At 34.8% G+C, this 15595-nt stretch overlaps 1 protein-coding gene across 6 annotated transcripts in view; it reads right to left on the reverse strand.

Moving 5' to 3' along the window:
* Positions 1–543: 543 nt before the first annotated feature.
* Positions 544–15595, reverse strand: part of Ago3 (argonaute RISC catalytic component 3) — a 91629-nt gene continuing 76577 nt past the window's right edge. For 5 of the 6 annotated variants that reach the window (XM_015485273.2, XM_048815757.1, XM_048815755.1 and 2 more), the window contains 5 exons: positions 14187–14381; positions 13729–13863; positions 9872–9973; positions 4387–4586; positions 2203–3794 (listed from right to left, as the gene is read on the reverse strand). In XM_015485273.2, the coding sequence (XP_015340759.1) occupies positions 3686–3794; positions 4387–4586; positions 9872–9973; positions 13729–13863; positions 14187–14381 (741 nt within the window). In that variant the 3' untranslated portion in view covers positions 2203–3685. Of the gene's footprint in view, positions 3795–4386; positions 4587–9871; positions 9974–13728; positions 13864–14186; positions 14382–15595 lie in introns of all 6 variants that reach the window. The other variant, XM_048815754.1, reaches the window with a different exon arrangement.

Genomic DNA, 15595 nt, shown 5'->3' on the forward strand with positions numbered 1-15595 from the left:
TAAATTGAAACTAAAATGGCAGCACCCTGTGTTACCTTGATATCTCATGTCCTCAAATCTTAGAAAAACAACAAAAAGGGTCTAATAGTAGCCTTGAATCCTGCTCATCTCCTTATTGTTTAGTGCAGTAAATGTTGACTGGAATAAATATAGCAGCTACAGTATTATAAATGTGTGGTCCTCAATGCCAGTAATGTGATACTGTAATATAATAACATACATAGGGCACTTTACATAGACAACTTTACCATCAAGAATATATATTAAATTTCTAATTATTCTGTTTTTTGTTTGTGGTGCTGGGATTGAGCCTAGGGCCTTGCACATGCTTAGCAAGTACTGTACCACTGAGCTATACACTCAGTCCAAACTCATAATTCTTCACATAAAATCATTATATCAGTTTCCGTGACTGACATTTTAAAGTCACTCTCATGAGATACAACACAGAAAACAGCAGATCAAAATTTAGCATTCATCATATAGTTAAAGAATAAGTGCAAGGGTAGAAACGTCACTGTGAGTTTCATGTTTTTTTTTTTGTTGTTTTTTTTAAACAGAAAAGATTAGGAATTCTATCCAGAGTGCAAAAATAACTAGAACAATTTTCAAGAGGTGACTGCCACTTAGTCTTTTATCTTAAAATTCAAAGCACAGGTTTCTTATAATTAAGTTTGGTATACCAACTTATTAGTAAGCAAAATAGAAATTTACTAGACATATTCTTCCAAGTTAAGAATCTTAAACCAGCAATGCTGAATAATTTAAGAGCACTCTAAAAAAGAAATCACTCAAAAGGTAAAACTTTATATTTTAGAAAAAATATTTCTCCTCTTAAAAAAGTCCTTCCAAATAGATTTAAATTAAGGGCTTCACTTTAGCCAATGTGAGCCTAAGTGACTGAAAATTAGGTAAAGTAGTAAACAGGGACATGGTATCCACAGTTGCTCCCTAAAGTCTCTCACATGAATATGTACAGATGCCACAGACAAAGGAAGATGGTTTTATTTATATTAAGCAAGCATAAACCAAGTTTTTACATTTAGGATATACTATTTTCTTTTCTTTCCTATGTTCTTGACTATATTCATGAAACTTCAATATAAAAAAACAGCCAGGTGTGGTGCATACCTGTAGTCCCAGCTACTGGGAAGGCTCAGGTGGGAGGATTACGTGAGCCTCTGAGTTTGAAACCAGTCTGGGCCACACAGTGAGACCCTGTCTCAAGAAACAAACCAAGACAAAACAAAAATTAAACAAACAAAAAACCCAAACACGTTTTAAAAGAATTTTTGGGGAGAAGATGAGAGAAGGCTTGAAGAAACAAAATGTATATACTATACAAATATTATCTTATGTAAAGTGCTTTGAAACAGTGTTGTAAATTGCATTTCAGATACTTCAAAATAATAATCATACAAAATACAGTACTTTTTTAGTTTTCTGGCAAAGGGACAAAAGACTTCATACCTGTTGGAGGACATGGGCTCAGATTTTAGGCTCAAAATACAGTAAATAGGCAATAATAGTGGATTACAGGTGTGAGAAAAACTAAAGGTCTAAATCCATTAGTTTTCATGTGCAGATGGAATTCTGAAAGGCTAACACCAATGCCCACTGGAAACGATCTGTAATACTTATACTTTGAACCAGTGTTAAAAAACAAAACAAAACAAAAACCCCTCAAATGCAATTTTTATGAGTTACAAAGTGCAAAGCTCCCCTGACTCCAATGGTACTGATAAACTTGGTTTTGAAAGATTAATAGTACTTTTTAAGTATTTTAAAGTGAAATCAATAAAACAAAAGTTCCGTAAAAAGTTTTCCTCACATTTCAGTATTTTAACTCATTTAAAATGATCAATGTCTTAAATTCCTTTGTCACCATCACCTTAATTTTGAAAAGAAAGTTACATTAGTGATAAATCAGCAGAAAAATCTTTTAAAAATACCATTCTGTATATTCCTGATTCATTTTAGTAAATAAAATGGGTACTTTGCCCATATGATTCTTCAACAAACATGATCTATTTTCAAATAATTTAAAAATCTTTTAAATCTTAAGCTCTTCACTAAATCAAAGTTCAACTTTATTTCTGATATTCAAGGTCAGACTCATTTAAATAATTTTACTTCCTTCGTTTTCATTATAAATTTTAAAAGACATGCATTAAAATTGAAAATTACGAAACTTTCCTTCTGCAATTAAGGCTGGATTACTTTGCCCTTTTAAAATAATGGAGGTGCCTGTTTTCCCTACTATCCATTGTAAAGATGTCAAACAGACACAACTGTCCTTTAAAACTGCTTATTGCACTAAAAATAGCAAAAACATGTTGTCGGTTCTTAAAATAAGCATGATTATATTTCTATAAAAGATGTTGCCAATACAGTTCTATAATTATTAAAGCACTATTCTAATAAATATAAAAGAAAAGGAAGCTGTACTTCAAAACACATACATATATGTTTATATATACACACATACATATATATAAAAATATATATATATGAAAATCACATTAAGGTATGAGAGGCAGCAAGTAAACTAGCAAAAAACAAAATGCACCCCTCCACAACAATCCCTTCTCTCTCTCTTTCTCTCTCTGTCCCCCCCCACACACAATTTCAGAGGCCTCAACCCTACAGAGTTCCAATCTTTCAAAATATTTACCATTTATAAAAGATTTAAGGGATTTTCATGTGTAACTCATAGAAACAGAAGGTTTTAGAATTACATAACGCATATCAGAGAGAAAAAGTGACAACTTCTGACAAGGTTTTATATTTATAGCAGCTTCAACAAACTCACTAAAGAAAAGGAATCATTTGGGTTGCTACTGCTTATGTACACATTGCACAAATGGCAAATATAAGTTCAGAGCAGGAGGGAGAGACACACGCTCATACAAAACGCAGTATCAAGAGTTGAGGACTCAGAACTGTGTATGAGATAGAAGACAGGTATAAGGTGTGCAAAATAAAATAGAAATCTATAGTTTGCCATGCTTCACATTCAAATGAATCATACATATGAACATCTGAATGTCACTGATAGCATTAATGAAAAAAATGTAGACGAAGGCAAGGAAGGTAGAGAGGAAAATAAAGGTGGTAGTGAGGGGAGAATAAAAGGGAAAGAAAGCTCCCCATTGGAATGAACTACAAAATATATACATAGACACATATATATCTATTATCTAGATTCAGATATATATGCATATGAAGTATACATGTATATATTTTAAAAATACACAGACTCCTTTTACAAGAATATATGAACACACATTAATTTTTTTGCACACATAGTTGTGAACAATCACTTTGATTATTCGTATAGGTATGTGTTTTTAAACCATCATTTACTTTTTCTTTACTTTTTTTTTGCAAAGATAGTTGTGCTGCCAAGCAACTTGAGGTAAAGGCATTAAAAGGGTTAGACTATAAGAAGTGAAAACAAAACAATTGCGATACTTCCTACAGGAGACCGCACAAAAAGCAGCTGGCTGGTTTCATATTGCATAATGGTGCTGCGTTCCTCGATGAAGTAAACAATTTCCTTCTATCAACATAAGAAGCAGACATCCACACAGCACTGGCTTCTGTATGGTTGGAGGTGTCCCTACTCAATCAACTCACTCAAAACATACGTTGTGTCGACGCATCTTTCAGTTCTTCCTTGGACTTAAGCAAAGTACATTGTGCGTAAGGTATCTTGGTGAATCTGTACAGCCTTGGCAAGAGCTTGTGGATCTCGCCCATTGCTCTGTCCTGAAACGTGGCTTCCTTCAGCACTATAAGAGAAGTGGCAATGAACATAAAAACAAACCTATTCTGATATATTACTTTTTAGAAAAATTTCAGAAATACTAAAAACTAAAGACTATCTGTAAAAAATAATAAATGCTGTGTCCATCACCTAGTTTCAGTAATTAAGCTCAAGCATAATTTTGCTTTACTTCTCTTATTTCCCCAGAATTAGTTAAAAGCAAATCCTAGACATCATTTCATTTTCTCTCTCTCTCTCTCTCTGTGTATGTGTATCACTTTCTTTCCCTTTTATTCTCCCCTCACTACCACCTTTATATATACATATCACTTTTATTATTACTAATAATAATGGATTAACACGGTAAATCAACTAAATCACTGTGTAGATAGCATATTTCAATATAAAATCTTATCTTGGGCAATCAATTGGATTATCACTTTTCACATGGCTCACTGACTCTTCTCTGATGGCTTATGGAACTTCAATTCTAAATGGCAGTACCTTATTATAAACAGAGATACTTATACATGGAAGCACTTAAAGACATTTCCTAAGTAAATCAGACCAAATTTGGATTTGGGTTAGAATGTATATTTACTATGGTTTTATGTTACCTGTCATGTTCTTTGTCCACAAGATGATATCTGGCTCTGAATGCTACCAGGTGAGCATAATACGCTGGTGCAGGTATAGAAACAGATCGTGTACAGCGTACGTAAGTGTGGCAGAGCTGGTAAGTTAGCAGCTGAAGTTCATCTGCAGTAAAGCAGTTATCATCCCATAAAACATGGTAGTGTGAAGGACGGCTGGTACCCTTTGAAGAAGACAAGGGCATATTTTGATTTCTAACCTTTTAAATAAATCTTCAGCAGAGACTATGTTATATAATAATGATTGGCACATTAATTAGTAAAATGTATTATAATTTAATAATCAACTAAAAATTTTAGTTGATTTTGGATATATACTGAAAAGGAGTGAAAGCAAGGACTCAAATGGATGTTTGTATATCTATGTTCATAGTACATTATGCACAATAACCAAAAAGGGGAAGCTACTCAAGTGTCCATCAGTGGAGGAATGGGTAAATAAAATGTATTACATAGATACAACATAACATTATTTAACTTGAAAAAGGAAGAAAATTCAACACATAATACAACATGGATAGACTTGAAGACATGTTCAATGAAATAAACCAGTCATAAAAACAGAAATATTGTATGATTCATTTATATGTGGTACCTAAATTAGTAAAATTAACAGAGAGAGTAGAATGTATTTGCTGAAAGCTAGGGGGAGGAAAAAATGAGGGATTTAGTGAGTGTAATGTGACAGAGAAAGTGAAAACTTTCTGCAGATAAATGATGATGATGATGGTTATCCAACAATGTGAATATACATAATGCCAGAGAACTGCAGGCTTACAAATGGCCAAAATGGTAAATCTAAGTTTAGGTCCTTTTTTTTTTTTTTTTTTTTTTTTTGTTACTGAGGATTGAACTCATGGGCACTCAACCATTGAGGCACATCCCCAGCACTTTTTCCTATTTTATTTAGAGACAGGGTCTTACTGAGTTGCTTAGTGCCTTGCTAATAAGTTGCTGAGGCTGGCTTTGAACTCATGATCCTCTGGCCTCAGCCTCCCTTGCAGCTGGGATTACAGGTATGTGCCACTGGTGCCTGGCTAAGTTTAGGTACATTTTAACATTCACACACACACACAAACCATTTAGTTGAGCTCCTGTGTTCCAGTTACTATGTATTCAAAGAAAAACAAGTCAACAAAGTAAACAATTTCTTTTCTTTTGGAAAACATTACTTATTAGAGTAGGAGATAGAGTATAAACAATTATAAAACAACTAATAAATGGTTATAGTACTACTGGTCATATGTAGTCCTTTATAGGAATACCAAAGAAAGTAAATATAGGGGTAAACATGGGGATGCTTCACTAGGTGGGAATGTGTGAGATTTGACACTCCCCGTCCCCCACCCCCAGCTTTTTTTAAGCAGTTAGGGAGATGAGACATCGAAGAATAAACAGCCTTAAAAAAAGCTGGGTATGGTGGTACATGTCTATAATCATAGCTACTCAGGAGGCTGAGGCAGTAGGATTTCGAATTCAAGGCCAGTCTCAGCAATTTAGTGAGACTCTGTCTCGAAATAAAAAAAAAAAAAAAAGTGTTGGAGCACCACTGGCTTCAATCCCCAATACTGGAGGGGAAAAAAAGTACAAGGGGCATAACATTTCATGGCATATTTATAGAATAGCTAATAGACTGGTATGAGCAGAGCACAGGGGATAAGGGAAAAAAGATGAAGTTTCAAATTTAGAATCCAGCTGAATGACAAGCTAAGAAATTTGGAATTTCACCAATGAGTGGCAGGGAAAGTACTGCAGTTAGGAGAGTTTTTAGGTATAATGAGATGGGCTTGTTTTTCTTTTTAAAATAACAATAGCAATAATATGGAGGAAAGATTAGAAATAAGAAGAGGCTGAAAGCACAGTGAGCAGACAGAATGCTGTTGTATTAGTTCTGGTGTGAGACGATGAAGGTATAAAATATGGAAATGGTGTTGGCCATGGGGCAAAAGAGAAAAGCTAGACCACATTTCAACAAAAATATGTGAGTACCATTTGTTACACAATATGCAAGATTTTTTGGGGGGATAAAATTTAAAAAATTAACAAATCCTACTTCCTTCAAATGATATGCTTATAATATATATCATATATTCATATATTCAATATTTACTGAACACTGCCACATCCTATAGCAGGTAGTGAGCACACAGTAATGAATGAGACACACATTAAAGTGATGAGAGACATATAATCATAAATTAAACCATCAGAAATTGGTCTATAAAGAGAATAAAATGTAGGCTGGTATGAAAGACTATCTGAAGGAACTTTAGACTAGGTGATCAGGGAATACTGTCTCTGAGGAAACATAAAAGTGAGCTTTGAATGATTAAGGAGGGCTTGTGAGATCGGGAGAAGAGCATTTTAGGTATATGGAAAAGGAAGGGCAAAGCTCTAGCTACAGTACATGGAAGTCATTCAGTTCTCTCCCATCCCCATTCTAGTCCCAAACACCATCATCTTTTGCATGGATTATGGTCACTGACTTCTAACTAATGTTCCCAATACTACTAGTACTTCAGTAAGAGTAATTAAAAAATAACAACAACAATAATTTTAAAAACCTAACTATGCTAATTTTCTGTTTTTAATGCAATTGGGGAATAGAATCCAAATCCTTATGTTGTAGTTGCTTTTTTGTCACTATGACCAAAAGACCTGACAAGAACAACGTAGAGGAGGAAGTTTATTTGGGGCTCACAGTTTCAGAGGTCTCAGATGACCGACTCCATTGCTCTGGGTCCAAAGTGAGGCAGAACACCATGCCAGAAGGGCAGGGTGGAGGAAAGCAGCTCAGAACATGGCCACCAGGAAGCAGAGAGAGCTCTGCTCACCAGGGACAACAGTTATTGCCCAGTTAATTCATCAGTGGATCAATGCACAGATTAGATTAAGGCTCCCATAACCCAATCATATTGCCTCTAAACTTTCTTGAATTGTCACACATGAGCTTTTGGGGGATACCTCATGTCTAAATCATAACACCTTATTTTTGTCCAACAGAGCCTATACAGTCCAGCCCAGCCTACCTCTGACCTACTCACACGCAACAATAGTATTAGTGTCCTTTTGCTTCCTTCAACAGATAACTGTGTTCCACCAAAAGGCCCTGTATATGTGCCTCTGATGGGAATTCTTCCTCCTGTTCTTGGCTTGGGTAACTCATTCATTCCTCATGATTTTACCTTAAATGTCATTCCTAGGGAAACCTTATGTCATTTCTCAAACTAAATCACGTCCCCACTAAAATCTTTCTTCCTATTCTTCATTTTTCTGTTTTGCATTTATTCCAATTTGTAAATTCATATTTGTGAGATTCACCAATTAATACATCCCCCTAAACTAAAAGAGGAAGGAATTGGGTTTATTTGTTCACTCATTATACCCAGTATCAACACCTAACTCAGGATATATGCAATAAATATCTATTGCTTGAAAAGCCTCTGCCTTTGGGACTTTATAGACTGCAGGGGTGTAGGTAACAAAAACATGGTTACAATGTTATTTAATAAGTCTGACAAAGAGGGAGGCTAGGGTACTGAAACAGTGCAGAGGAGGCACTGTCTGGGAGAAGCAGTCACGAAGGCTTCTGAGAGGAGTTGATGAAATATTTAGATAAGTCTTACAGCACAAGTAGGAATAAGTTAGGGAAGAGCATTGGCAAGACATGGTTATGAGAACTAGCTAGAAGCATTTCAGAATGGCTGCAATTATGTTATGTATGTGTATATGTGTATAAAAGAGAGAAGAAACCAGTTAGTTAGAGGAGAAGAAAAAATAGAAAGAAGGAAGATAAGAGGAAACAGTGATAGAGACTGAGGGTATAGATGTGAACAGAGAAGAATACATCAGGAATCGAGTCTTCATGTTGCCCTGAGATGAGATTTCACCTTCAATGCATACAGATCACTGGTATAAGAAGCCTGTTATCTACGATGTAATTAATCTGATGGAGAAGATGAGGGCATTTAGGATCACTTTGAAACTGTACATGAAAGTAATAATAGGAAATGAAACTAAACAGGGGAGCTAAGGATAAGGGCCTAAATAAAATACAAAAATAGGCCTGGACATGTGGCTCAGTGGTTGAGTGCTCCTGAGTTTAATCTCCAGTATCAAAAAAGAAAAAAAAAAAAAGAAATAAAGTAGTTAATATAAAGTCAAACATTAGGCTAAAATACGTATTCTAGAGACAAAAGTTTTATCCCTAGAAGGTATTAATTTTTTGCTTATTGACTGTTACCACTCAGCCTGAAAGTATACAAGATTACATAAAGAGGAGGAGATATAAGAACACGGATAAACTGAGCTTAGTGGCACACATCTGTAATCCCAGTTACTTCGGAAGTTGAGCAGGAGGCTCACTAGTGTAAAGTCTTCCAGGGCTAAGTACATAGCAAGACCCTGTGTCCAAATAAAATTTTAAAAAGGGCTGGGGCTATTCCTCAGTGGTAGAGTGCTTGCCTGGTATGCATGAGGCCCAGGATTTAATTCAAGTACCATAAAAAAAAAAAAAAAAAAGAAAAAAAAGAACACAGGTAAATGAGTAGGACAATAATTTAAAGCCTGGAGTCTGAAATAGGTTAATATATAGGACATATAAGGCTGTGAGATGCAGCTGCACAGTAAGGTACATCTTAAAATTTCTTTCTCCTTTTCTTTGTTTCTTTTTTAAAAATCATTCTTACTATCTGAAAGCAAAGCCCCACCTCCCCAACAAACTCTCATTTTAAAACAAATACCTTTATTTATTTATTTATTCATTCATTCTTCTGTGGTGCTGAGGATTGAATCCAGTGCCTCACACATGCTATGCAAGTGCTCTACCGCTGAGCTACAATTGTAGCCCCACGTCTTGAAATTTCCATTTAATAAATGGGAAGAAACTGAAATAGTTTTGGGCTATGTTTGCTCAAATATCCTGGTAATGTGGGTTTACTCTCTGCTGTTAATTTTGAGAAGCAGTTAATTAAAGATTATGTTCTACTAAAAAAAGTGAACAAATTAATGAAAAGATTTTCTGAAGAGAAAAAAAGATTTAAAATGATCTACATGAAACTTAAAGTATCTACCATTAAACTTTCTTACATGCTCAATATCTACCAGAGAATTTTTTCTATGAAATATGATCATCAAAAAGAGGCATATGTCATTGGAACAATCAGGTACTTTAAAATTTGTTTTAAGTTTTTAGGTTAAATTAAGAGCCTACTTTAGGGAAGTTCACTCTATCAAAATAATTATCTTCTGGTATTTTCACAAAAGTAAGTCTCAAAATAAGGGAAAGGAAGAAATTTATTTACTGAAAGTTCCATCTAATTTCATGTGGAAACAAATTCAAATACAGAGTATTTCTTTCTCTTTTTGCTAAGATATAAGAAATAAGAAATACATATAAGAATTGAAGTTTTGAATTAGATCATTTTACCCAAGATATATGTAGGCTTACCTGTATTCCAGCATGGCTACAGAGGTAAAAATCAAACTCATACGGGTGTGTAATGTCTGTATCAACTGTTGTTCCAGCTGGGATATTGCCACTTCTTCCGACCTAGATTTTTTTGTCAAAGTGCAAACACACAAGACAAAGGTAAAAAATGTATTTAAAAGCACCTTTAAAAATGGGTATATGTGTACATATGCTGATTTCATGTTTCACTACTTTCAGCTTGAAATATTATTTAAGCAGTCATAGGGCAGACCTTATATGTGGTTCCTAGTTGTTTTTTTCTCCAGGACTGGGGATGGAACCCAGTGCCTTGTGCATGCTAGGTGCACATTCTACCACTAAGCTATATTCCCCTCAGTTTCTATTCTTAAATGTTATTAAAAGTAAGTGCTGATAAACAACAGAGAGTTACATAGTCTATTACTACTTACCTTGGAGTTGATTCCAACAGGGATGGAAGACATTTTAAAAAAAATTTAAGTTAACTTTTAGTGCTCCAATTTATGGTACCTGTACACAGTGGGTACTCTTTTTTAAAAAAAAGTATTTATTTTTTAGTTTTAGTGGACACAATATCTTTATTTTGTTTTTATGTGGTGCTGAAAATCGAACCCAGCGCCTCACGCATGCTAGGCGAGCACGCTACCACTTGAGCCACATCTCCAGCCCCCTACAATACAATGGGTACTCTTAAGCACGTAATTTAAGTAAGCATTTTCCTTGGAGAACACTAAATATTTAGAGGAAAACATACTAACAATAACATCAACAATAGTCACCAATTGTTAACCATGTATTTATCAGGTACTTTATTTATTTTATTTATTTAAATTTATTTTTCAGTTTTCGGTGAACACAACATCTTTTATTTTTTTTTATTTTTATGTGGTGCTGAGGATCGAACCCAGCGCCCCGCGCATGCCAGGCGAGCACGTTACCGCTTGAGCCACATCTCCAGCCCATTTTTAGGTACTTTAAATACATTATTTCTAAAACCTGATGCAAGTTAAGTGTTTTACCATTTGGAGAAACTAAGGTTCAGGGATATAAAATAATGCCCAAGAGCATATAATAAAGAGCCGAATTGGGATTAAAACATGTAAAAACTGCAAAGGCCCAATTTTCAAAATTTCATACTATCAGTTTTCTTACATACTAAATTTTCTTACAGAAGGGATACCATCATTTTCTCTAAGTGGTTTTGATGTGACTAAAATTTTTCAAAATTCCCGATAATGAAAAGCTCTTAATAAAACATTTTAAATGCATATTATATCCACTTAAATCTCCTTATCTTCAACACATTTAAAATCATGAACTATAAGTCTAGGATTACATGGCTAGGAAATCAGAAACTACTCTACTGACTCAGATATTATTTCTGCAAATGTGAAGGACTGTTATCAGGTGGTGGTTTGAATTACTGCTGTATGATCAACCAGTTAGTCTTTATCAAGCATAAAAGAAAGAAAACAGTTTTAATCTACTCAGTTATGCCTAATACTGAAAAAAAATTAGCTGGCTGGGATAGGACATTCCTATAATCCCAGCTACTTGGGAGGCTGAGGCAGGAGGATGGTTGCTCAAGGCCAGCCTCAGCAACTTAGTGAGACTCTATCTCAACATTTATAAAAAAGGGCTGGTAATGTAGCTCAATGGTAGAACACCCTTGGGTTCAATCCCCAGTACTGGGAAGAAAACAACCATAACAACCCAAACCTAAAAAACAACAAAACCCAAAATTAAATCTAATAAATTAGCTACACATAATATATAAAAAGTGGTATTCTATTTAGAGAGAAAGCAGAATGTCTGGTTTATATCATTGTTCTATCAGTTTCTAGATGATCTAGGGCATGGTATTTTACTTTTCTGTACCTATTTCCTAAACTGTAATTAACTCTCAGCTGTTACTAGTAGTATTATTTAGAGCAAAGAAAAGCAAATAAATGAATGGCATGACGAAACATCAGATATTCATAAACATTCAATTTAATTTAAATTTCTAGGTATAGAAATATACTTAACAAAGGTCTTTAACAATTTGGAGGCCCTAATAAAACTATTACTACTGCTATTAGAGACGTGGTATATAGTACAGTGGTTAAGAGTATTCTGGAGCCAGAACAGTGGTGCATACCTGTAATACCAGCAGCTAAGGCAGGAGGATTATAAGTTCAAAGCCAGCCTCAGCAAAAGTGAGGCGCTAAGCAACTCAGTGAGACCCTGTCTCTAAATAAATACAAAATAGGGTTGGGGATGTGGTTCAGTGGTTGAGTGCCCCTGAGTTCAATCCCTGGTACCCGCCCCCCCACCAAAAAAAAAAAGAGTACTCTATAACCAGATTGCCTTGATTTAAGTGCGACCTCTACCAATTACTGGCTTTATAACTATGGGAAATTATTTAACTTCTTTCTATGTGTTATAGTTTTCTCTTATACAAGATGAGGGATGATAGTTATTATCTTCTAGTGTTTGTTAGGATTAAATCAGTTAAATTTATAAAAAATATTTAGGCTAGGGATATAGCTCAGTGGTAGGATAGTTGCCTAACATGTGCAAGGCCCTGGGTTTGATCCCCAGCACTATAATCAATCAATCAACCAATCAGAATGAATGAAAAAGCTTAAAACAATGACTGTTATAGCTATTATTATTTCTTCTTCTCTCTTACTACCACCATCACTACCACTGTACAGCTAGCTAACACTTCACTGAGTACTCAGTATATGCCAAATGCTGTTCTAAGTGCATTTTATTTAATCTTCTCAACAACCAATAAAAGATAAAAATTAATATTATTCAACCTTTTGGGAAAGAAAATAGGCATAAAAGTGTTGAGCACTTTTCCAAAATACACAATTGTTATACATACACAAGACAAGATACTTCTCTTAGTTTTTTCTATTGAGTTCCTTTTCCAAAGGTACATGATATTTGCCCCCTCAGATTTCTCTTGCTCCAATGTTTGAGGATGGGAGAAGATGGGATGAGGGCAGCAAGATTGCTATTTGCCTACATTGCATATAGATAAGAAGACACATTTCCCTGGGTGTGTACACTTTCCTTTCCTTCTAATTATAAAAATACATATCACACTTTATAAAATACACAAGATTATCCTGTGAACTTTAAAGGAAACATTGTTCAAAAGTTAGTTAATATTAATTTTTACTTCTTAAAAAAGCTAACTTTTACAGGTTATTTTAAAAAGAGGGGGCTTGGGATGTATAGCTCAATGACAGAGCACTTGCCTAGCATGCAAGTGGCCCTGGTTTGATCCCCAGCACCAAAAGAAAAAGAAAAGAAGATGGTACATGCCTATAATCCCAGATATTCAGGAGGTTGAAGCATGAGAATTTCAAGTTCAATACCAGCATGTGCAATTTAAGCATACCCTGTCTCAAAAATAAAAAGGCTGGGGATGAGTGCTGTGGATGTGGGCAGAATGCTCTACCTAGCATATGCAAGGTCCTAGGTTCAATCCCTAGTACTGCAAAATTAACAGATAAATAAATATACCTATTTTTTCTAAAAGTTTCTTCATAACAACAAAGTAAAATGATATTTCAAACATTTGGAGTTACTAGAAATTCTAGAAAGTTAAGTAATAATTAACCTATTTTGATATTTCTTTATTCAAAATTTAATGGCTGAACCCCACTACTGGCAGAAGGCCCTAAATAAGTGCTTTGTGAACTCTGTTAGATAAGTTTGGCTTATAACAACATTATGACAGATTACCCTTTGTGGGGCTGAGGTTGTAGCTCAGTGCTAGAGCATTTGCCTAGCATGTGTGAGGTACTGGGTTAGATCCTCAGTACCACATTAAAAAATATAAAATTAAATAAGATTACCCTTTCTGTCCTATCAGCACAAAATAGTCGAGTGTGATGTCTCTTCTGTACTACGATATAGGTTATTCCAGGTTGATAGTCTTTCTCCAAACTGATGCAGGCTTCTCGAATTGCTAGTAGCTCATAATATAACACCTAGAGAAATGTGATGGAAAGAGTCAACTGTTCTTTTTTACATTCTTCAAAGTAAAATAAAGATTTAGATTGAGGATTTCTTAATTTTATCACCTTATAGCTAAGATACTTCCTATTCCATTTTAATTATCCATTTTAATTATTAGCAGAATAATCAAAGATTACACATCCGTAGTGAACATATTAAAAAGGAAAGTCTATGAAGAATCAAATTTTGAATTTAGGAACTCTCAGTTGAAAGATTTCAACTTCAGAACCAGATACCATATGGTAAGTATAGCATTTGATTACACCATAGTTTGAGGAGATCCCAGACAACCAACCTGTCTAAACTGTCCCTCTGAAACACCATCCCGATAAAAGATGATACGAGTAGGTTTGAACCGAGTTGACTTATAAAATTGAATGAGAAGTTCTCGGACCATGGATGCCAAGTCCTGGATGATCTCCTGCCTGGGTCTCTGAACTCTTACTGTGGCACAGTATCTGCTTGGGTGGGCATCCATACTACCTACAACCTAGGTTGGAAAAAGTAAAGAAAAATAGAAATTAAAATAATGAAAACTATGTGGATTTCATTTACATTTTACTATAACCTTACTATGCATCACTATTTTCTTTAAGAATAATACAAATAGATAATTCTTGGTTAATAAAAGACCTACTACAATGTCAAAACCTGTTTTCCTATAAGTAGGCTGCACTTTGTATTTAACAATTAGATTGTTTATTTATTTTGTAGTACTGGGGATTAAACACAGAGGGTTTGTGCCATTGAGCCACACCACTAGACTTTTATTTTGTAACTGGTTCTTCCTAAATTGCTGAGGTTGGCCTTGAACTTGCAATTCTCCTACCCCAGCCTCCCAAGTTACTAGGAAGACAGGTGTGCACAACTATGCCTGGTCTAACAATTAGATTCTAACTGTTTTTGGTAAAGATTAGCCAAGAAAGAAAAGGACAAAAAGACATGCATAAGAGAGTAAGAAAAAGAAAATAAGTAAAAAGGGGGACCAATTCAAACCACTGACTTCTTTTTGTATCTCTTCTACTTTAACAACCCATTATAGAAGTCAGACTTTTTTTAAAAAAATATTTTTAGTTGTAGATAGACACAATACCTTTATTTTATTTATTTTTATGTGGTGCTGAGGATCAAACCCAGCACCTTATACAAGCGCCCCACCATTAAGCTACAACCCCAGCCCTAGAAGTCAGACTTAATATTTTAGCATTATCTTAGAACTGTTAGGATCCATAAATTTTAAAATCATGAGTTTCTAAAAAAACTTAACACTAAAAAAAACCCAAATAACTCAATCAATAAATGGGCAAAGGAACTGAATAGGCGCTTCACAGAAGAAGAAATATCAGCCAAGAGATATATGAAAAAATGTTCAACACCTCTAGCAATTAGAGAAATGCAAATTAAAACTACACTGAAATTCCATCTCACTCCAGTCAGAATGGCAATCATCAAGAATACAAGTAACAGCTGAGTGTGTATGTCACTGTGCTCAGGAAGCTGAGACAGAAGGATTGCGAGTTCAAAGCCAGCAACTTAGCGAGACAACTTAGCCCTCAGCAACTTAGCGAGACCCTGTTTCTAAATAAAACACAAAAAGGGCCGGTCAGTGGCTCAGTGGTTAAGTTCCCCTGGGTTCTATCTCTGCTACAAAAAAAAAAAAAAAATACAAGTAACAATAAATGTTGGTGAGGATGTGGAGAAAAA

The sequence above is a fragment of the Marmota marmota genome, unplaced genomic scaffold (genome assembly GCF_001458135.2).
Source record: "Marmota marmota marmota unplaced genomic scaffold, marMar, whole genome shotgun sequence".
In the NCBI taxonomy this organism is placed as follows: Eukaryota; Metazoa; Chordata; class Mammalia; order Rodentia; family Sciuridae; genus Marmota; species Marmota marmota.